Consider the following 22,809-nt stretch of genomic DNA (forward strand, 5'->3'; position numbering starts at 1 on the left):
AATTCATCTATGGAAGTAGATTTCTGAATATAAATTTTAAAGGTTATTTTTCATGGTATGATATGTAGTGTGGAGTTTTATTTAATGAAATTCAAATTTGTGAGAAGGTTGAATACATCTGTTAGACCATATTGTGGAGCCACTCAACGGATGGGGATAGCTATTAAGTCAATAATACTAATTTCTGCACAAACGGATTCTTCAAAACATAATGATCTATCACAAACTAGGAAGTACAAAGATTCTTCTCTCATTCACATAAAAATTAATGCAATATATTAATGACTTTGCATGAACTTCTCTCAGCATATAAGATGGGCTATAACTTGAGTACAAAGTCTGAAGACGTTTCTCTCTCTCTCTTCTTGATATACATTTAGAAACATTATCCTGCTTTCCAAAAAAGTTGTGTAATCTTGACAACAGGCATAATCAATTACTATTGTTTTTCTTTACCATAAAAAATAGATAAGAAAGGAAGATATGAAACCTTCTGTACCTAAGGTAGTAATTACTACTGATAAACCTAAACCACCGGTCATAATATCGAAAAGTAAAGAAAGAGTTGCCACCAAACAAGAACAAGTGAGCATAACACATGAAAAGGTGAATAGCACTGTTATAACCATACTTGGGTTTTATCCTTTCTTCTTTACAAACTTCATGTTTTCCTCAAAAAGAACTAACTCTGCATTTCCAGCTCATTTTTTGTAAGATAATCCCACTTACAAACTTTGAGACCTAATGCTAATTAGACTAAATTATTTCACCTTGATCTTCTTCTCTTGTTTCCATTAACAGGATGCTTATAATTATCTTCTGACTGATGTTTGGAATGGACTGACTGACTCCTGAAATGCATTTTAACTTTATTTCTTTTAAATAATTACTTTTATTTAAATAGGTGCGAGGGTATAACAGTACTTATCAGTATACAGATAACACAGAGATGTGTGCAGTGCACAAGGATCTAACCCTCAATTCTCCTTCCCTGTTCCCATTTCAAAATGTTTTCTCATTGTTCAAGTATCTTTCATGACTGAATGCAACTGAAGCTTCTATTTCTGCTATAAAAAACAGATTAAAAAGAAAGCTGAGAAAACTACTCTAGTTCTAAAAATAATTGACCATTGCTAAAACAAAAGCACCAGTCACAGTGTCCAGAACTGGAGAAGAAATGACAACCAATACATGATTACAATTTGGTTTGTCTGCAAACCTCACCTTTTAAGAACTACTTTGGTAAAACAGAATGGTCTCGAATTCCTGAAAACATACCCATTAAGTGGGTTGATTGTCAAGTAAGAGTCAGTATGATTAAGTTTCTAGTGCTGAGGAGGTGAGGTTTATATTCCATCCTGCTAGGAAATGTCACACTTTAGGCCGTAGTCTGATTTCTCTGTGACAGTCTCCTCTCTATCAATGGCTTTTAAGTAATGTTTATTGTTCAAATTTCTGAGTCTGAAATATTTTTTCTACCCAATGATTCCTTGTAACTGTGTGGTTGTCAGTTGAAACAACTTCTCTTTATTGAGGTTTGAATTGTTCTTTGTTCAACACAAACTTTAACATCCATTTAGGTCTGTCCACCTGGTTACTTATTACCATCAGACACTTGTTGGCACTGCTTTGTTCCCATAGGCCTGCCACAGTAGGAAAGATCTACAATACAGCCAGGAACTCTTATGTGTGGAAGAATAGCATAGTTGCCAACAGCTGTTATTTAAAATCTACAGTGTAATACATTCATAAAATACCTCTATAAAATATAAGCAAATGAGCAAAGCATATAAAACTCACTCAGAGGAGTCAGACTGCTAAGCAATTTGAGTCCCTTGTTAGATGATGTAAATTTAGGGCCAAATTCAAGTCAGTATAAAAAATTACTTTGAAATTGACAGTGATACTGAGTAAGAGGTCCCTGTTACCTAAACAATACTTTGATAAGAAAACAAAATCTCTATAAATGATCACATTTTGGCCTCACCTAAGTAATTTTAGTTTAAGCTGATAATGATTTTAAAATCAATATGAAATGATCTATTAGGGGTTTTTTTCCCATTTACAAGGCATACATATCATATGCTCTGTTGCTACATCCACATCAGTTATGACAGTAATAGTAAACACTAGTAAGAGTCACCCTATTATCTACTGTTGGCTGACTGGGCAGAAGTTTGGACCCAATAACACAGAAGCTGATAGTATTTATGAGTTATTAGAAACAAACAGAAGTCCTGATACAAAAGCATTATTTCCAAATTATCAGACATCTCAGTCTCCCTTCTTCTGAAAAATCCTTTAAAATAGATCAGCACTGAATTAAGAGATATACCTGCTGTAAAAATTTTTATGGGTCTGCTTCTCAGTAAATACATTTACATCAGATGCTAGATGCATTTTTTACATTTGCAAGAGTTATATGGAGCTGATGAGCATACTTTAAAACTATGTGCATGTTTACATACCTGTATACTCTTAGAAGAGTGGACACAAGTGTGACTGTAAAGTATTAAAATTGGGCTTGCAGACAAATATTGATATGTATAAAACACAGAAGCATAGATATATTCTGAATGTGCAGAGATAGCACTTAGAGAACATATATGGTTTTGAATCTACTGATTCTTAAGGGTATTTACAGGTGCATACTTTTGATCTTTTCGTCATTACTTTTACACAATCATACACCCTCTCTTTGGAATATACTGAGCATTATAACTATTTGTCATATATGCAAGTTTTCAATATAATTATGAATACGTGTACAAATTCTGCTGATGTTGTTTGTAGACTCAAGCTGGGAAAAAGGCTGAAGCTGTAGCTACAGTCGTTGCAGCAGTTGATCAGGCACGTGTTCGATCACCCTGGCAACCAGAACAAGCAGATGAAGCTTATGTAAAGCAGAAAACTTTGGAATATGGTTATAAAGAGCACACTGTAACAGACCACGTTTCTGAGGCCCCAGCAGAACGTCATGTTGTCACTAAAGAAGTTAAAACAGTCTATGTTCCTCCTGAGAAACATATCTCAGCTCCTGAAAAGCAGGAAGTTCATATATCAAAAGAGGTTAGACTCTTTTTTATATTATGTTCTTTCCAGAATCTATGTCCCAGTGAAATCTGTTTCAGTTTAAAGAACAGCATCACTTTCAACAACCTTTTTCATTACTTTGTTTAGATAAAAAGAACAACAGAAATTGAGAAAACAATTCATGTTGAACCCCCGCGACCTCGCACAGCAAGTCCTCACTTCACGGTCTCCAGAGTTGCTGTTCCTAAACCAGATCATACATATGAGGTAAGCTGAAGTGTATCCAAGAGGAACATGCTCATTTTCAATAGCCAGTAGGTCACCCATTCCATCTGGCTTTTCCTCACACACTCCAGTGTGGTCCTTCCCCAAGAAGAAGAGTTGTATACTCCTTACAGCTATTTTTGTTGGCTTGTTTGACTAATAAAGAATACTGCTGTAAACAGACAAATTGCTAAAATAGAATTTGTTGTTATTATTAGTTATTTAACTAATCTTATAAACTGTTTGAGGATGCAGCTTCAGTACTTCGTGACATATAGTGAAATTGTAGATATTTGTCATGCAAGTTATGTTTTTTAAAGAGCAGAAGTATCCTTCATTAATCTTATTATGTGTATCAGTTCACTTGCATACTGCTCTATTCTTCCTTGCTAATTAATACATACTAAGCTAATTTTTTAAACAGAAAAAATCCTGACTGACTGTGTAATATGACACTATCCATTTTTAATGTTAGTCTTTCCACTCTTCTGCTTGACTCCTTTACATAATATTAAAATTTCCCAGTTAATTAATTTTCTCATTTAAGCATATTTTCTCTCTTCACCTGGAATTTAAAAATTATTTTCCTCCAAACATAATTAAACACTGTCATAAATATTTTATTAAATATTTGTGCATTTTTTTAGAAGTCATTTCACCTATAATAAGGTTTTGAAATCTCTTCAGTTATTTTAATCACTGGAAGTTATATAATTATTACTAATCTTTCTTCCAATATTAGACTGATTAAATGGAAATCTAAGGCTTCAAGTGAGCAAATGGAGAGAACATTTCTTGTGCTACACTTAAGAGCTTCTTGACCATTGAAAGATCAAATTCTGCAGTGAAAAAGAAAATATTTAAATGTTAGATCAAAAATAATACAAGGGTATTATATCTATGGTATTCTACTACTGCAACCTAATACTCTTATTTTCACATATAGCTTTTGCAGTGTCAAAACCAAGTAACTAAGGAAACAACTGCTCCATATGCAATCTGCTCAAGAAATGCACTCTCTCCTTTGAAAATAAGACAACAACAAAGATGTAACTCTTTCTCTTCTGTTCCCTAGGTTTCAATAGCTGGGTCTGCCATGGCTACTCTGGAGAAAGAGTTATCAGCTAGTTCTCCTGTGCAAAAGATCACCAAGCCTGTGAAACCACCTCAGCTAAAGCCTCACGAAGTCAGGACAAAAGCAGAGCCAGTCGCCCCTCCACAGTTTCCCTTTGGAGAAGCTGCTGAGAAGTATAAGAGTCACTATGATGTTGAGACTAAAAAGGAGACAAGGATTAAAAGTGAAGCAGTGCGGACAGAACACTTGATGCTGCATAAAGAAGGTGAAGCAAAGGTATGTTCTTAAGCAAATTTCTGTCTGACTGACTTTCATCTTAAAAATATAGAATGGCCTTACTTTTTTGCTGTTTTCTTATTGCAATTTTCCACTTCTAAAGCATTTTGCTGCCTTTTATCTTTTCATTGGTTTACACAAATCCTTGTAAGGACCTAATATTTACCTGTTACTTTCAAGAGTCCACATTCCCTGATTTATTTTCTTATTTAAATTATGCTGTTTATGTCCTTGACTTTGTTCATTAATTGTTCTCTAAACAACCTAGGTGACAGAAACTGCCAGAGTTCCTGTGCCTGCAGAAATCCCTGCTACTCCACCCACCTTAGTCTCAGTAAGTAATTTGTATGTAGTTTAGGGGAGTTACACTAGATTTTCACCCATTCTGTTTTCTAACTTTTATCACTGAATACCTAACCATTAAAAATTGGCTTTATTTAATTTTTTAAACTTTGTATTAGATTTACTCAGCCATATAATTTATCTCAGATACAAACTCTTCTCGATGTCTTTTATGGTAGTGACTCTTCACAATTATGTCACATAGTAGGTAGATCTATTTGCATAAGTGTGAACCTACTTTTTCATTTTGTTAATAACAGCAGTGTTCAGAGATCCTAAAATCCAGTTTCAAATACTTCCCTTTGGAAAATACCCCTCTTCTTTTCCTGCATACATTGCTTCACAGATCACTGTTTTGAACTAGACATTAAATTTTCCATTCAAATAGGTTTTAAATATTTAAATATATGTTTAGTATTGAAAATATATACTGACTGTGATACTTATTTTTTATCATACAGGGCCTCAAAAATCAGACTGTGACTGAAGGTGAGTCTGTCACTCTGGAGTGCCAAATATCCGGTCATCCTCAGCCTACAGTGACATGGTACAGGGAAGACTACAAAATTGAGAGCTCGATGGACTTTCAGATCACTTTCAAAGCAGGGCTTGCTCGCCTTGTGATTCGTGAAGCCTTTGCAGAGGACAGTGGAAGATTTACCTGCACTGCTACCAATAAGGCTGGGAGTGTCAGTACTTCTTGCCACTTACATGTAAAAGGTAAGTATATTTATAGAATCACATAATTGTTTAAGTTGGAAAAGACCTTAAGAGCATTGATTTCAATCATTAACCCAAATCTGCCAAGTACACTGCTAAACCACGTCCATAAGCGCCAAATCTACATGTCTTTAAAATACCTCCAGGGTGGAAATGGTATTTAAAAGTTAGCCCCACGTGACTCCTGGGTAACCTATTCCAATGCTTGATAACCCTTGATAGCCTTTTTGGTGAAAGGTTTCCTAATATTCAAAGTCAACCTCCCTTGGTGCAACTCAAGGACAGTCCCTCTTGTCACTGTAGGAAGTTAATAATTTTGTTAACTGTCTATTACTTGTAATGTATTGTAGACATTTAAAACTCATGGCTTGAGTTGTATTTCAGGGTTATTAGGTAAAAGGGCTGTAAGAATATGAGGAAAAGGCTGATAATGGGCTGATAATGGGAAACTCTTAACTCAATTCCTTGGTGGAGTTAGCAAGCCCCCTGAGCCAACTACTTACTCTTTTTATGTCAACTCTACAACTCTTTTTATGTCATTGTTTAAGGCCTATTAAGGTATTTTAAAATCCACTATATCGAATTTTCCTTGTAGTTACTGAAGAAATTGAGACTCGAGAAACCATTTCTGAGAAGGCTGTTACAGAAGAGAAACGGTAAATTTCCTTTTCTAAACAGACTGCTCCTACTGCAGTCATTAGGTTCTTGCATCCTGTTTTATGAGAGCTTCAGACATCAGCTCACTTACCTGCACTGAAATCTTATTTCAGCTATGTGGAGACAAAGGACATTGTAATGGAAGATGTCTCTGCTGCAGCAGAGGAAGTATCGGGAGAACCCGTACCTCCTTTCTTCATAAGAAAACCCATGGTGCATAAATTAATTGAAGGTGGGAGCATTATTTTTGAATGCCAAGTAGGGGGCAATCCAAAGCCACATGTCTACTGGAAAAAAGGCGGAGTTCCTCTAACAACTGGCTACAGGTACTTTGAATACCATGCACAAAAACTATCTTAACATAATTTTTATGCATATTTAATTGGCAATGTCATAATTTTGATTCCCTTACTTAAGTTGAGCCAGAAAACATACCCTGATTTCTGTGACATTTTTATTTTCTTAATGTAAAAGTTATAGGATCATGTCTTAATGTGTGACTTTGAAAGGCTGCTAAGTTTTAAAACATAAATATTCAAAAGACTATAAAATGAGATATGCTACTTTTCCTTATAAACAAATCAGGAAGTTTTGCATTTGTTTTAGTCTGTCTTTGCAATGTTTGCATTCTGTCTATTTAAGTGTTGTCTGTAGAAAGCAACATGCTTTCTAGCTGAGAAAAAAACCCACATTTGTGGCATTCTTGAAATAATCATGCTATGATGATCCATATTAGGACAAACTGTGTGCACACAGAATATACCATTATATTTTGTGTGATAACTAGACCTCTCATATTTCAGTACTGTTGTTTGTATCCTATTTATTTAGTGATAACAAAAAGAAAGCTGTCCAGTACTCTAGTTTCAGCGTGGTTATTTTTCATACACTGCTCTGTAGATTCATTCAGTGAGAATTGCCTGCAAAAGTTTCTCTTTTTGTGCCCTGTACAAGTTAGGAGTGTGTCTCATTAACTGTATAAGTAAAAGCAAATTCACTAAAAAGCCTGTCCAGAATTACAGACTTTTTACTTTTATTTTTCCTATAGATACAAAGTGAGTTACAAAAAAGAAACTGGGGAATGCAAACTTGAAATTTCCATGACTTTTGCCGACGATGCCGGAGAATACACTATTGTTGTTCGTAATAAACTTGGAGAAGCTTCTGCAACGGTCTCCTTACTAGAAGAAGGTACATTTTAGATTAAGGCAATGGGAACAATATTTCTTAAAATTAACTTCAAAATGGGAAAAAAGATTTTAAATTGTGCTGCAAATTCTTTGCAGCTTAGTTTATTCAGCTGAAGAAACATAAAGGGAGATCTGTCAGCTTTGTTTCTGCAAGAGTATCTGACATCAGGCCCTTGAAGGACTTTATTCTTTGCTAGAATGTGTAGTTATAGGAACCTTCCTCTGTTGACATGCCATGTTCATGACAGGATAAGACATTCAGAGAGTGATGTGGGAAAAGAAGGTTAATCAATTAATAGTTTTTTATCTTAAAGGGAAAGAAGCTAGTTTAATTTTTTTATTTGTCCTGTAAAAATGTACAAAAATTTTCAGGAGACAGAGTCATGGTGAAGAAATTGTAAAATAATCTCGGCAGATGCTTCCACTTTGAGAACTAGGATATCTAAATAGTACAAGAAGACTTCTGTCTGTTTATAAAGCTCATCTTAATACATCAGTCTTTGCATTTTGTTGCTGTTTGTATTTATTGGCTAAACAGATAGAAAGTCTGCTTGAATCACCAAAACCAGTAAAATAAGTTTGTACTTGTTTTCTCCATTCAATCCAGTGAAAACCAAAAAATTTATCAAAATTAATCTGTTCTCAATTCTTAGCTGATTATGAAGCCTACATAAAATCACAAGAAATGATGTACCAAACTCAAATGACTGCATACGTACAGGAACCTAAAGTGGCTGAGGTAGCCCCACCTATTTCCTATGGTGACTTTGAAAAAGAATATGAAAAAGAACAAGCTCTAATCAGGAAGAAAATGGCAAAAGATACAGTGATGGTCAGAACTTTTGTAGAAGATGAGGTATGTCTATCCCTCTGTATTAATTTTGGGTACTGACATTTTACCATACAAATAGTTTATTTGCAAGGTCATTATTTGACACAGAAAACTAATGGTCTTGCTTTTCTGTATAGGAATTCCATATTTCTTCTTTTGAAGAAAGACTTATCAAGGAAATTGAACTCAGAATTATTAAGACTACCTTACATGAACTTCTTGAAGAAGATGGAGAGGAGATGATGGTTGATATTTCTGAATCCGAAGCTGTAGAAGCAGGATTTGATTTAAGATTAAAGAATTACAGAACCTTTGAAGGGACAGGAGTTACCTTCCACTGCAAGACATCTGGATATCCATTGCCAAAGGTACCCCACATCTGTATAAATTTTTTTTAATAAATATTTTGATGCTCTACTTGAAAAAATCCCTTAACATCTCATTGTCAGACTTTTTACATTCTGCATAGAAAACAGCAACTCTCAAAGGAAATCCAGTCTTCTGGTTTGATATCAAGCTGAGTTTTCCTTTTGTCCCTTAATAGAATAGAGTTAGGTTGGTTAGCCAGTTCAGAGGTAAGTTGGATTTACCAATTAAGTTAGTCTTGATTCTGAGTATCTCTGAGGTAGCCTAGCCCAGTGGGGAACACAGTAGTAGTCCAGTCTAGGTTACTTTGCCCTTCATCAAAATGGGCTTTATATCTGTTTGTAGCTCCAAAACTCATGTTTCAGATTGTTGTGTAAACATGTTACTTTAGTCTTACCTATTTCAAGTAAAAATATTAATGTTTAACACACGTACATGGGCTGTGATGTTTTTCAGCTGACAAACAGTAAGTTATAACGTCTTGCATGTATAAGTCATCACTGGATCTTTGTCTTTAGGAGAGTTTGCATAGTAGTCTACTGTTTCTTTCCATGCAGGTTGCATGGTACAAAGATGGCAAACGTATAAGGCATGGAGAGCGCTACCACATGGAACTTCTGCAAGATGGCAGCGCCACTCTGCGTTTGCCTGTTGTTTTACCTGAAGATGAAGGAATTTATACAGTCTTTGCCAGTAATATGAAAGGAAATGCCATTTGCTCAGCAAAACTCTATGTTGAGCCGGTTGCACCTACAGCAACTCCAGGTTATATGCCAGGACCTGAAGTTATGAGAAGATATAGGTAGGTACACGATAATATAATTTTACAAAACTTCAATCTGCTGTGATAGACAGTCCAAAAGATCATTACACAGCAGTTAAATAAGCTCATGCTATTGGAGTTTGCATACCTCTGGAAAAGCTCTAAATGCTGTTTTCATGACTCATATAGATTTATGCGCTTTTTGTCTGATTTTCGCTTTTAATGAGCAATGCAGTTCCCAGAGTACAATCATTCACGTACATTTCCAGCCACAGTATCAGATTTACAACCTCAATAACCATATTTATTGGTTAAAGTACTCATGTTTTTGAAAAAATACCTTCTGCACTTGGAGTTTTAGTGTGGTGTGCAAATATTTTTCCCTGCCCTTGAAATAGCTGTATTTCTATGACAGAAAAAATTAAGCATTGCCATGTCCTGTGTTCAGTTTCCATACACATACACACCCATGCACAAACATACACAGGATTACACCCATATCTGTGCACTATCCAAAACCCAAAAATTTCCTTGGCCATAGTGTGTCCTAACACTGTACATCTCTACAAAGTCCTGTCAAAAACATAAAGAAAATTGACTATAAAGAAAAATTAATTTTGTCCCAATTTCTCACATAGATAAATTAGCCAAGCTCTTTAAAATAAATTATGAGAAAGGCAAAGGTTGAAATCTGTTTATCATGTCAGTCCACTGCTATATGACATTGTCATATATATCTGTCTTATCTTTTCCTTCCAGGTCTATCTCTCCGCGGTCTCCAAGCCGGTCTCCAGCCCGCAGTTCTCCTTCTCGTTCTCCTGCCCGGAGATTAGAAGAAACTGATGAAGGGCAACTAGAGAGACTGTATAAGCCAGTTTTTGTGCTGAAACCTACGTCATTTAAATGTTCACAGGGACAGACAGCAAGATTTGACTTAAAAGTTGTGGGCAGACCTATGCCAGAGACATACTGGTTCCATAATGGTACATCAGCCTCATTTTCATTAACAAATAATCTTTAAAAGGTCTTTGATATCTCATTGAAACTGTTTTGACTGCAACTGTTCTCATGTGTATCTGCAGGTCAACAAGTGATTAATGACTACACCCATAAAATAGTGATTAAAGAGGATGGCACCCAGTCATTGATCATTGTTCCTGCAATGCCTGATGACTCTGGAGAATGGGCTGTCATTGCTCAGAATAGGGCAGGCAAAGCTTCAGTCTCAATGACACTGACTGTGGAAGGTATCTTCTGTACATTTTATTTTTAGCAGTCTGATGAGTGTTTTTTATTTAAAATCACGGCTGTGTCATTTCCTCTTGTGATAACTTACCCTTGCTCTTTCAGCTAAGGAAGACCTAGTCAGACCACACTTTGTGGAAAGGTTGAGAAATGTCAGCGTGAAGGAGGGCTCTAGACTGGAGATGGCAGTGAAAGCTACTGGTAACCCTAATCCTGATATTGTATGGCTCAAGAACAGTGACATCATTGTGCCTCATAAATACCCAAAAATAAAGTAAGAGAATTTTTTATATTTAAATCTATTTAAATTTAAATTTTATTCAAATTTTATTTTCTTTTATTTTATTTAAGATACTTTATGTAAGTTAAGGAGTTAATAATCACCATCCTGCAAAATGCCTCCTACAGTTTCACAGAAGGAATTCACTAAGGGCTTTTGCATTTCTGCAAGGATTACAGATATGAAATATCTTGTAGTATTCACTCCATTTTTTTCCAGCTTGTGTTTTCATATAGTTTCTATTCTGCAAATCCATCACAGAGATTATTGAACTGTTCTCTGTCTCTGATTTTGAAGACCTCTGCAGGTAAAACTGCCACTGAATTTAAGAATGGTTTTTATTATCTTTATCTGTTTGATTCATAGGCACTGCACTCCCAAACATGCATAAACATAAACAACATGTCTAGTACCTCCAGAGATTTGCCTTTGGAGGCTTTGACTTAATTTGGAAGAAGGACAAAAAATGAATGACAAAGAAGGGAAAAATAGTTAGAATTTTTTTCTGTATTTCAGGATTGAGGGAACCAAAGGGGCAGCTGCCCTTAAAATTGAATCAACTGCCAGGCAAGATGCTGCATGGTATACTGCTACTGCTATCAATAAAGCTGGGAGGGACACTACCCGCTGCAAAGTAAATGTTGAAGTTGAACATACAGAACCTGAACCAGAAAGGAAATTAATAATTCCAAAAGGAACTTACAAAGCCAAGGAGATTGCAGCACCAGAGTTAGAACCTCTCCATCTGCGTTATGGTCAAGAGCAATGGGAGGAAGGAGATCTCTACGACAAAGAAAAGCAACAGAAACCATTTTTTAAGAAGAAGCTGACATCTTTAAGGCTCAAACAATTTGGACCAGCACACTTTGAATGCAGGCTTACACCAATTGGCGACCCAACCATGGTGGTGGAGTGGTTGCATGATGGCAAACCCTTGGAAGCAGCTAACAGACTCCGCATGATCAATGAGTTTGGGTACTGTAGCCTAGACTACGGGGTAGCCTATTCCAGAGACAGTGGAGTGATTACTTGCAGAGCAACTAACAAATATGGTACAGACCATACATCTGCTACTCTGATTGTGAAGGATGAGAAAAGTCTTGTGGAAGAATCCCAGTTGCCAGAAGGCAAAAGGGGACTCCAGCGAATTGAAGAGTTAGAAAGAATGGCCCATGAGGGTGCTCTACCTGCAGTTGCACTGGACCAAAAGGAAAAACAAAAACCAGAAATCGTTTTGGTTCCTGAACCTGCAAGAGTCCTTGAAGGTGAAACAGCACGATTCCGCTGCCGTGTGACTGGCTATCCTATGCCCAAGGTCAACTGGTACCTCAATGGGCAGCTCATCCGTAAAAGCAAAAGATTTAGACTCCGTTATGATGGAATCCACTACCTGGATATCGTGGACTGCAAATCATATGACACTGGAGAGGTGAGAGTCACTGCAGAGAACCCAGAAGGCTTTATTGAACATAAGGTAAAACTTGAGATCCAGCAGAGGGAAGACTTCAGATCTGTTCTTCGTCGTGCTCCTGAACCCAAACATGAGCCTGTTGTTACAGAACCTGGAAAACTTCTCTTTGAGGTACAGAAGGTAGACAAACCTGCAGAGGCAACAACCAAAGAAGTGGTGAAGCTGAAAAGGGCTGAAAGAATCACTCATGAAAAGCTTTCAGAGGAATCTGAAGAGCTGCGAAGTAAATTCAAGCGTAGGACAGAAGAGGGCTACTATGAAGCCATTACAGCTGTGGAACTTAAATCTCGCAAAAAAGATGAATCATATGAAGAAATGTTAAAAAAGACAAAAGAAGAACTTCTTCACTGGACCAAAGAGATCCCAGAGGAAGAGAAGAAAGAACTTCCTCCTGAAGGCAAAATCACCATTCCAACATTCAAACCAGAGAAGGTGGAGCTTAGTCCAAGCATGGAGGCTCCCAAGATACTTGAACGAATTCAAAGCCAGACTGTAGCCCAAGGAACAGACGTGCACTTTCGTGTGAGAGTGGTGGGAAAACCAGATCCTGAATGCCAGTGGTTCAAAAATGGTGTTCAGATTGAAAGGACTGATCGTGTGTACTGGTACTGGCCTGAAGATAATGTCTGCGAATTAGTTATCAGAGATGTGACTTCTGATGATTCTGCCAGTATCATGGTGAAAGCAGTCAATATAGCTGGTGAAACTTCTAGCCATGCTTTCCTGTTAATACAAGGTAATTTCAATTCTCTTACTTATCCTACTGCTCATCATAGTGTGTTATGTCTTTTGGTCAGTGCTCTGTTGATCATTATATAATGTTTTACAGCCAAGCAGTTAGTCAGCTTCACTCAGAAGTTACAAGATGTTGTTGCTAAAGCAAGAGACTCCATGGCAACATTTGAATGTGAAACATCAGAACCCTTTGTCAAAGTGAAATGGTTTAAAGATGGAATTGAGATTCATTCTGGAGACAAGTACAGGATGCACTCAGACAGAAAGGCTCACTTTCTTTCTGTATTAACAATTGATATGTCTGATGCTGATGACTACAGCTGTGCACTGGTAGAAAATGAATCCATAAAAACCACTGCAAAGCTTACTGTTGAAGGTAAGAAGCATACAGCTCAATACCATGCCATACTGTTAAAGTGAAATCAGCTTCAGAAAGAAATAAAACTACTTAAACAGATGTCTAACACCCTAACAAATGTTGAGCCGCTTTCATACTTTTGGAATCCAGTATGAAAGTTCAGAGATTTATCTATGTAAAATGGTTACACTATATACATTTATTCCCTTAGGATCATTTAATAACAATTTTTTTCTTCAGGAGTATCTAATCAAGCTTATTCACAAATGTAATTATGTGCCTTTAGGTGCTGCAGTTGAGTTTATTAAAGAACTTGAGGATGTTGAAGTGCCAGAATCCTTATCAGGTGAACTTGAATGTGAGGTTTTCCCAGAAGATGTGGAGGGGAAATGGTATCACGGTGATGTTGAACTCACTTCTAATCTTAAATATGTGATTGCATCCCGCCGTGGTCGTCAGATCCTCACTATTAAAGATGTTAATAAAGATGATCAAGGAGAGTATAGTTTTGTTGTTGATGGAAAAAGGACTCACTGCAAACTGAAGATGAAGCGTAAGAATTTCTTATATCGTCTATATATTACAGATTTTCTATATTATAGCATGTATTATAGCTATATCGTTGTATGCCATAATGCTTTAATGTTCAATATTCTGCCTCTTATAAGTATTAATTGACTTCATTTAATTACACAGCTCGTCCCATGGCAATTCTTCAAGGACTTACTGATCAAAAAGTCTGTGAGGGAGATATCGTGCAACTTGAAGTTAAAGTCTCCCTAGAAAATGCAGAAGGTGTCTGGATGAAAGATGGCCAAGAAATTCAATCAAGTGACCGCATTCATATTGTGTTGGATAAACAATCACATATGTTACTCATAGAAGATGCCACAAAGGAAGACAGTGGAACTTATTCTTTTAGTGTTCCTGATCTTGAGCTCTCAACCACTGGACAGATCACAGTGTACAGTAAGTCACTATGATGATTTTGAAGGCGTGTTTGATTTTTGACTCCTTTAGGATTACTTTTTAAAGGCATAGTTTTTCTCATGATGAATATTTTTGTAACTTGGCAGGTGTGGAAATAGTGGTGCCTCTAAAAGATATTTGTGTAGTTGAAGGAACAAAAGCCATCCTCGAATGCAAAGTTTCAGCACCTGATGTGTCTTCGTCCAAATGGTACCTAAATGATAATCAAATAAAGCCTGATGAACGTGTACAAGCTGTATGTAAAGGCACTAAACAGAGGCTAGTGCTCACCACAACCCATGCATCAGATGAAGGACGTTATAAACTAATGGTTGGCAAAGTTGAAACAGACTGCAATGTCACAGTTGAACGTAGGTGTCTTTTAAGACGTACAGTTCTTTGTGAAATAATTTCTTTGAAAAAAAAACTGTGGAAACTATTCATAAATTTATAATTTATTCTTTTTACAGAAATTGAGATTATTAGAGGTCTCCATGACATCACCTGCACTGAAACACAGAATGTGTCCTTTGAGGTTGAGCTCTCCCATTCGGGGATTGATGTAATTTGGCATTTCAAAGGCCAACACATAAAGGCTGGTCCTAAATATAAAATTGAAGCACATGGCAAAATATATAAATTGACGGTGGTGAAGATGATGAAAGACGATGAAGGAGAATATGTATTTTATGCTGGAGAGAAGAAAACATCTGGGAAGCTTATAGTAGCAGGTTAGTAAGGTTAAAGTCCAACATTTTCATTTCACTGTGATTTAAAAACTGTCCAATATACTGTATTTCATACTTTCAGCAATACTGTTGTTTCAGTGGGGGGGTTTTGTCTTTAGTTTATCTTTTTTTTTTTTTTTTTATGTTCTCCTTGCCTTTCACCTTATTTTTTGTGATTAGTATAATTTGACTTCTCAAATCTTTTAAGTAAGTGTTAATGTATTTTGCTAGATCAAAACCATAGTATGAAATGCTATATTATGCTTTTGATGTAATTAATGTAAAAAAGAAGGGGTTTTGTCTTGAGTGCTCTCAGTATATCTGTGCTGATGATAAAATAAAAGAGAATAACTAGCATAGAATTAAGAAACATCTTTTTATAATGTTCAGGTCATATTGTATTCCTGATTTTTCACAGAGCTCAGAATGACAATGGGCAGGCTGCAAGTTAGGGCAAAGTATTCCAGCATCTACTTTTTGTTTCGGTATGGGGGGAAGCTGAACAGCAACATGATGAATGTGCTTTTCCTTCCCAACAGGTGGTGCCATTTCAAAGCCTCTCCATGACCTGACTGTGGCCGAGTCCCAAACGGCTGTTTTTGAGTGTGAGGTGGCAAATCCTGAATCAGAGGGCCGGTGGCTACAAAATGGTAGACCATTAGCTACGACAGATCAGTATCGTGCTGAATCTGATGGTGTAAAGAGGCGGCTTATTATCCCTGCGACAAAACTGGAGGATATTGGTGAATACAGCTATGAAATAGCAAGCTCAAAGACATCTGCCAAACTGAAGGTCGAAGGTCAGTATTTTTTCTAACTAACTGATGTCTTTGAGACTTATTCCAGCATCCCTCACTATGTCTTGGACCAGGCCTTAAGACACAAGCAAAATAAAATAAATCAAATAAAAAACTCCAAGCCAATCCAACAACAACAACAAAAACTAAACAAACAAACCCCCAACCAACCAACAGAACAAACAGACAAAACCCCAGAAACCAAACATTTCTCATGGATGCTACAAGTAAAGCTTCCTTGTTTTGTTCCCAGCACACCACTTTGCTGGAAACTGCACAAATTACTATGAAGCACCATTATTCACTTTTATTAAAATTATTGTATTTACTATGGGCTTTAATTTTGATCTGTTTTGTCAAGGGTTTTTTCTATTTTTTTTCCCTTTTTTTCCCTAGCTGTTAAGATAAAGAAAACACTGAAGAACTTGACAGTGACAGAATCACAGGAGGCAGTTTTCAGTGTAGAACTGACCCACCCTGATGTGAAAGGAGCTCTATGGATTAAAAATGGTGTTGAACTTGAATCAAGTGACAAATATGAAATTACAGTGAAAGGGACTGTTCACACACTGAGAATCAAACACTGTGTTGTCACCGATGAGTCTGTTTACAGCTTTAAACTTGGAAAAATAGGAGCAAATGCCAGACTTCATGTGGAAAGTAAGTCAGTCTGGTTTGAATGTTTGCTGTAATGCATGTTTTGAAATTCAAATCATACAAAGTGCTGAATATTGCTAACTTTTTTCCCTCTAGCTGTCAAGATCATCAAAAAGCCGAAGGATGTGACTGCTTTGGAAAATGCTGTTGTCTCATTCGAACTGAGTGTTTCCCATGATACTGTACCTGTCCGTTGGTTCCATAAAAATATTGAGCTTAAACCAAGTGATAAATACAAGATGATCTCTCAAAGGAAAGTTCACAAGCTTATGCTGCATAACATATCTCCTGATGATGCTGGGGAATACACAGCTCTTGTTGGGCAAATTGAGTGTAAAGCGAAACTGTTTGTGGAAAGTAAGTATTGTAAGTTCGTAAGAAGGTAGTTGTATGAATTGCTTACACCATAACTGAGCAACTTGACCTGATGCTTCATAGCCTGTTACCCTTGATTTTTTGCAGTCTTCCAAACATACCAACTTTTAGAAAATTCTCTCTTGTCTTTTTTGCCCTCCTTTTAGGCATACACATCACAAAGACCATGAAAAATATTGAGATCCCTGAGACCAAAACCGCCTCTTTTGAATGTGAAGTTTCTCATTTCAATGTGCCTGCTGTCTGGTTGAAAAATGGTGTGGAGATTGAAATGAGTGAAAAGTTCAAAATAGTTGTCCAGGGGAAACTCCATCAACTCAATATCATGAACACAAGCAGTGAAGATTCTGCAGAATACACATTTGTCTGTGGAAATGATAGAGTCAGCGCAACCCTGACTGTAAAACGTATGTCAAAATTAAATTATCCAGAATATTTTACGGTTACCAATTATGAGTTTTTGTTAACACATGGACTAAATGAAATTCTGACAAAGCCAGCACAGCTGTAGAGGTGTTTTTAAATAACACTAAATAGCCTCAATTACATTCTTTAAAGAGATTTAGAAAAAGTGAACTTGAAAGTCAGATCCTGCATTGTTCTTTTTTAGGCCAACATGCCTAATTGCCAAGTCGCCATAGAAAACAGAATTTGGATTCCTGTGTCATTCAGAAGTTGTGGGAGATTTAATTGTAATACTGATTCTGAACACAAAACCTACCTTATAATATTTCCAAAATTGTCTTCAAGAAGTTGAAGCATCCTTTATCTTGTTAGCATGTCATTAAAATAAAGTAAAACAGAATGGAAGAAAGCAAACCATGTCCATTTCTTTCCTTTTAGCCATCCTAATTACCTCCATGCTAAAAGACATCAATGCCGAAGAGAAAGATACAATAACATTTGAAGTTACAGTCAATTATGAAGGTATCTCATATAAATGGCTAAAGAATGGCGTTGAAATAAAATCAACTGATAAATGCCAGATACGAACAAAGAAGCTTACACACTCCCTCTCCATAAGGAATGTGCATTTTGGTGATGCAGCAGAATATACTTTTGTTGCTGGAAAAGCAGCTTCATCAGCGACTTTATATGTGGAAGGTATTTGCTCTCTTGATTTGCGTATTTAGTGACTTCTGGTGGCTTAAATAACATCATGGCACTCATTCTATTATTTTCTGCCCTAGCTCGTCACATTGAGTTTAGGAAGCATATTAAAGACATCAAAGTGGTGGAGAAGAAGAGGGCTATTTTTGAATGTGAAATTTCAGAACCTGACATTCAGGTCCAGTGGATGAAGGATGGGCAAGAACTCCAGATAGGTGATAGGTAAATTATTGCTTCTACACCATATTTACTTTTGGTGTGTGTTTTTCCCCAGGAAATAGCTAGCTCATTTTCTTTTCTGGTGTGCTCAGGTTGAAAATTCAGAGAGAGAAATATGTCCATCGTCTCATCATTCCTTCCACAAAGATGTCTGATGCTGGTCAGTACACTGTAGTAGCAGGTGGAAACACATCCAGTGCCAATTTGATAGTGGAAGGTCGTGACATTCGTATCAGAAGTGCCCAGAAAGATATTCAGGTAAGGCCTATACAGATGAATAAGTATTTCATAGCTTTGTCACTCAAAGAATAATGCAAGGGAGGAGCAACAATATCTAACCAGCAAGAGTCATAGCACAAAAATCTGTAATCATAAGGTCAGAACCTCCATCTAGGAAATGGAAAGTGAGACCATAGGAAAAAACAATATTATTTCTATTATTTATTCTACTTTTCCAAAGGTCGTTGAGAGACAAAGAGCTGAAATTGAATTTGAAGTCAATGAAGATGACATTGAACCACAGTGGTACAAGGATGGTATTGAGATCAACTTCCAATATGAGGAAAGATACAAGTATGTGGTGGAAAGGAGAGTTCATCGAATGAGCATCTTTGAAACCACTTACTCTGATGCTGGAGAATATACTTTTGTTGCAGGACGGAATAGAAGTTCTGTTGTTCTTTATGTGAATGGTATGTGGCCCCACAGCCAATGTTTTGACTGTTTATTACTCAATGGTTTTCTGATTTTTATATAGCTTCTCTGGAATTCTAACTCTTGAAAGAAAAAAAATTTCAAAAGGATCATCGGGAATACTACCAAATTCTTCATGTACATGGATGTTCCTTGCCCTACTGAAGTAGCTGGCTAGTGGATAAAAATACCATGGCAGTTCTTTTCCCACTGTATTTACTTAGACCAGAAAATTCTCCAGTCTAAAGAAAACTAATTTGCTCATATGGACAGATATGCCTTTCCAGAGTGATCAACCTAACAATTCTTGGACACATTTTGCCAGAAAACACTTACACCAAAACAGCCAATTATGTTAAGGCACTTGCTCCTAGATCATTCCCCCTGTATCAAGAAAAAGGGCAGATTTTCACGGACACAAAAGATTAGGAATAATAAGGGGGATAGTTTTGTTTGTTTAATCCTTTGCAAATAGTTTTGAATCACTAATAATATCAATAATGAGACTTCTCTCTCTCTCTCCTTCTTCTTCCTCTCTCTCTTTGCCACCTCGCTTCCTCACAATTTTCAGCTCCAGAGCCACCCCAGATTATTCGGGAGCTACAGCCGACTACTGTGGAATCTGGCAAACCTGCCCGCTTTTGTGCTATTGTATCAGGCAAACCCCAGCCCAAAATTTCCTGGTACAAAGATGATCAACAGCTTTCTCCAGGTTTCAAGTGCAAATTTCTCCATGATGCACAAGAATATACTCTGTTGCTGATTGAAACTTTCCCTGAAGATGAAGCAGTGTACACCTGTGAAGCAAAAAATGACTATGGAGTAGCTACAACTTCAGCTTCACTTTCAGTTGAAAGTGAGTTTCCCATGCTCATAATAATGTTTTAGAAATGAAATTTTCATTCTTCATCTTTAAAAATCACTTCTGTCCTTTATTCTTTAGTCCCAGAAGTTGTTTCTCCCGAGCTAGAAATGCCAGTGTACCCACCTGCTGTCATAATACCACTACGTGATACTGTTACATCTGAGGGACATTCTGCTTGTTTTCAGTGCAGAGCTACTGGGACAGGTGGGTTTAATGAAATACTGTACATCTTTCCATCTCTCAGAATTTTTCATCTTGAATTCAGAAAAAAATTCAGCAGTGTATATGCTTGGATCAGTCTAACCATAGAAGTGCAGTTATTTGATATACACACAGAGCCAAGTGTTGTTAACTACTTTCAGTTAAGCAAGTCAGAGGTGGCGTCAAGCATGGAAGTTTTAAACTATCATAAGCATATTAAGTGTTTCAAAAAAGAAGATCTGTTTTACAAAATTTGTCTTTGGAAATGTCTCAGCATTTCAAATGCTAACTGATGTTGGAAAACTCTGTCAGTGAGTAAAATGTAGAGTTTCATGGGGGAAAAGCATTACCATGTCAAATGAACATGATGAAGTTTCTGAAGACACACACTGCCATGTCTGTTAACTGCACTAACTGACTGAAATTGTGACTCAACCTTTCTCCCAATATTTCTAAGTATCACTCTGCAAACACTAAACTGTGGTTACTTTCTTTTTCCTAGCATAAAAAGTGTTTCTTCATTGTCTTTTAAGTGTAGATTTTACTTAAATAAGTTTTCTTGACTTAGTGACATAGAATTTCAGTCTGCAATTAAAATATCTTTTTCCTTAACATACAGTCAAATAAAGCTACCTTTCTTCACTTAGCAAATGGCCTTGAGTAACTAATAAAATATTCACATAGTAAACTGCAGAGTAAGATCCAGTTCACAAGCCAAAGAATTTAAAATTATTTAAGATAAAAATCCTCCAAATTTAAAAATAATTCTGAGTGACAGCTCTATAAAAATTCTTATAAATTGGTTATATATGCAAACATATATAATTTTCATTTCCATCCCTTAAAATAAAACTCCAGGTTTTTTTTTAAAAAAGAAGCTTTACAACAAATCTGATTCAGCTTTAGAAGTGCTGCTAAAACTCAGAAAATGTATGTTGGAAAGACTGGCCCACTCTTTGTGCAATGCATGCTAGTGTAACTTTTTTTAATAGAACTGTATTCATGTGAATGTGGAAGCTGCATTTACAGCACAAAATATAAGGATCCTTTCATCTAGGTCACCCATCATAGAATCATTTAGGTGGGAAAAGACCTCAAAGACCATCAGGTCCAACTGTTAACCCAGAACTGCCAAGTCCAGAAATAAACCATGTCCCTAAGTTCCACATCTACATGGCTTTTAAATACCTCCAGGGACTGTGACTCAACCACTTCACTGGGCAGCCTGTTCCAGTGCTTGACAACCCCTGCAATGAAGACATCATTCCTATTGAAAATTTCCTTTATTGAATACTCTAGCCAAATGTATTTGTATACCTCTCACTTGTGTTGTAAAAACCTTTTATACTAGGTTAGGTAACACATGATTGCAAGTACAGTTGTTTAATGATACACATTGTGCAACTGGCTATAGAAAACAGCCTTCTGATAACAGTAATAGCATACAATTTGAGTAACAACATATGAATCATGATGTAGCATAGTGACAGGTGGAGAGGAAAGGCTAAACTCTGCTTCAATTCTCTCCAAAGTCTACAAGAATCTATACAAGTAATACAACATTTTAAATAGGAATATATAAATCTTTCTTGAGAAATATGTAATATTTGCAACAAAAAGAGGGAAGGTGCTGTGCTTAGCAACATAATGTTCTAATTTCTTAACCTGACTAGTTCAAGCTAGATATTTTATAGCCTGTTTAATCATGCAATTGTAGCAAAATCACATTTTTAAAAAGATACTTTCTCTGATTTAAGTAGTAGCAAAGTATTTTTAAATTTTTACACTAACAGAGTTAAGGAACAATTACTTTTACTCAGTAATACGTCTGCACCAGCATCAGTTTTGCCATACAAGTATTTCCAATACACAAATCAAAATCTAAAGAAACAAGTAGGTTACTTTCCAATCATCATACTTTATGAGAATAATTACAAGGCACTTTTAAAGTTAGATACTTGAGTTTAAGATTTTTGAAAGCTATAAATACAAAAATAGTGTTTATTTGCTAGTAGAATATCATCATTTACTCCTTTTTTTTTTCTTTCTTTTGCCTGAGCAGATCTGAAAGTCTCTTGGTACAGCAAAGAGAAGGAGATCAAGCCATCACGGTTTTTTAGAATGACTCAGTTTGAAGACACTTACCAGCTGGAGATTGCTGAAGCTTATCCAGAGGATGAAGGAATCTATACCTTTGTGGCGAGTAATTCTGTAGGCCAAGTGACCAGCACTGCTACCTTGAAGTTAGAAGGTACACTGTGCAATTAAAGAAGTTGTCTTGTTCAGGTCATGTTCCAATAATCATCTTAATATACACTGATGCTTATATGTGAGTTGTTGTCTGTCATGGTGTCTTTTAACTCAATTAATCGCTACCATTTTGCATACAATGTCCCCAGCATACATATATGTCTCCAAAATATGTGTCACTGACATAAAAATGTATTTCAAAATTTTTCAATGTTCCATGCCCCCCCTTTTCATTTACTCTAGTCTTAGAATCTGTCACGCACCAAAGATGGTAAAAACCTTCTTTTTAATGGAAGTTTTTTGCTTACACATTCTTTGATTTGCCTGTGAAGACAATC

At 36.4% G+C, this 22,809-nt stretch overlaps 1 protein-coding gene across 1 annotated transcript in view; it reads left to right on the forward strand.

Annotated features, from left to right (window-relative positions):
* The window catches only part of TTN (titin), a 242,421-nt gene that overhangs the window by 13,300 nt on the left and 206,312 nt on the right, over positions 1-22,809 (forward strand). The window contains exons 11-42 of the mRNA XM_017735567.1: positions 469-606; positions 2,794-3,069; positions 3,181-3,300; positions 4,373-4,648; positions 4,917-4,982; positions 5,452-5,710; positions 6,306-6,366; positions 6,481-6,693; positions 7,416-7,558; positions 8,211-8,413; positions 8,527-8,757; positions 9,313-9,557; positions 10,278-10,501; positions 10,601-10,765; positions 10,869-11,037; positions 11,560-13,250; positions 13,344-13,625; positions 13,894-14,160; positions 14,304-14,576; positions 14,684-14,947; positions 15,047-15,307; positions 15,844-16,104; positions 16,498-16,761; positions 16,855-17,115; positions 17,280-17,540; positions 17,977-18,237; positions 18,324-18,465; positions 18,555-18,720; positions 18,923-19,154; positions 19,727-20,011; positions 20,099-20,224; positions 22,284-22,472. Coding sequence (XP_017591056.1) covers positions 469-606; positions 2,794-3,069; positions 3,181-3,300; positions 4,373-4,648; positions 4,917-4,982; positions 5,452-5,710; positions 6,306-6,366; positions 6,481-6,693; positions 7,416-7,558; positions 8,211-8,413; positions 8,527-8,757; positions 9,313-9,557; positions 10,278-10,501; positions 10,601-10,765; positions 10,869-11,037; positions 11,560-13,250; positions 13,344-13,625; positions 13,894-14,160; positions 14,304-14,576; positions 14,684-14,947; positions 15,047-15,307; positions 15,844-16,104; positions 16,498-16,761; positions 16,855-17,115; positions 17,280-17,540; positions 17,977-18,237; positions 18,324-18,465; positions 18,555-18,720; positions 18,923-19,154; positions 19,727-20,011; positions 20,099-20,224; positions 22,284-22,472 — 8,275 coding nt within the window. The remainder of the gene's footprint in view (positions 1-468; positions 607-2,793; positions 3,070-3,180; positions 3,301-4,372; positions 4,649-4,916; positions 4,983-5,451; positions 5,711-6,305; positions 6,367-6,480; positions 6,694-7,415; positions 7,559-8,210; positions 8,414-8,526; positions 8,758-9,312; positions 9,558-10,277; positions 10,502-10,600; positions 10,766-10,868; positions 11,038-11,559; positions 13,251-13,343; positions 13,626-13,893; positions 14,161-14,303; positions 14,577-14,683; positions 14,948-15,046; positions 15,308-15,843; positions 16,105-16,497; positions 16,762-16,854; positions 17,116-17,279; positions 17,541-17,976; positions 18,238-18,323; positions 18,466-18,554; positions 18,721-18,922; positions 19,155-19,726; positions 20,012-20,098; positions 20,225-22,283; positions 22,473-22,809) is intronic.

Source organism: Corvus brachyrhynchos, unplaced genomic scaffold, assembly GCF_000691975.1.
Source record: "Corvus brachyrhynchos isolate BGI_N302 unplaced genomic scaffold, ASM69197v1 scaffold255, whole genome shotgun sequence".
Lineage (NCBI taxonomy): Eukaryota > Metazoa > Chordata > Aves > Passeriformes > Corvidae > Corvus > Corvus brachyrhynchos.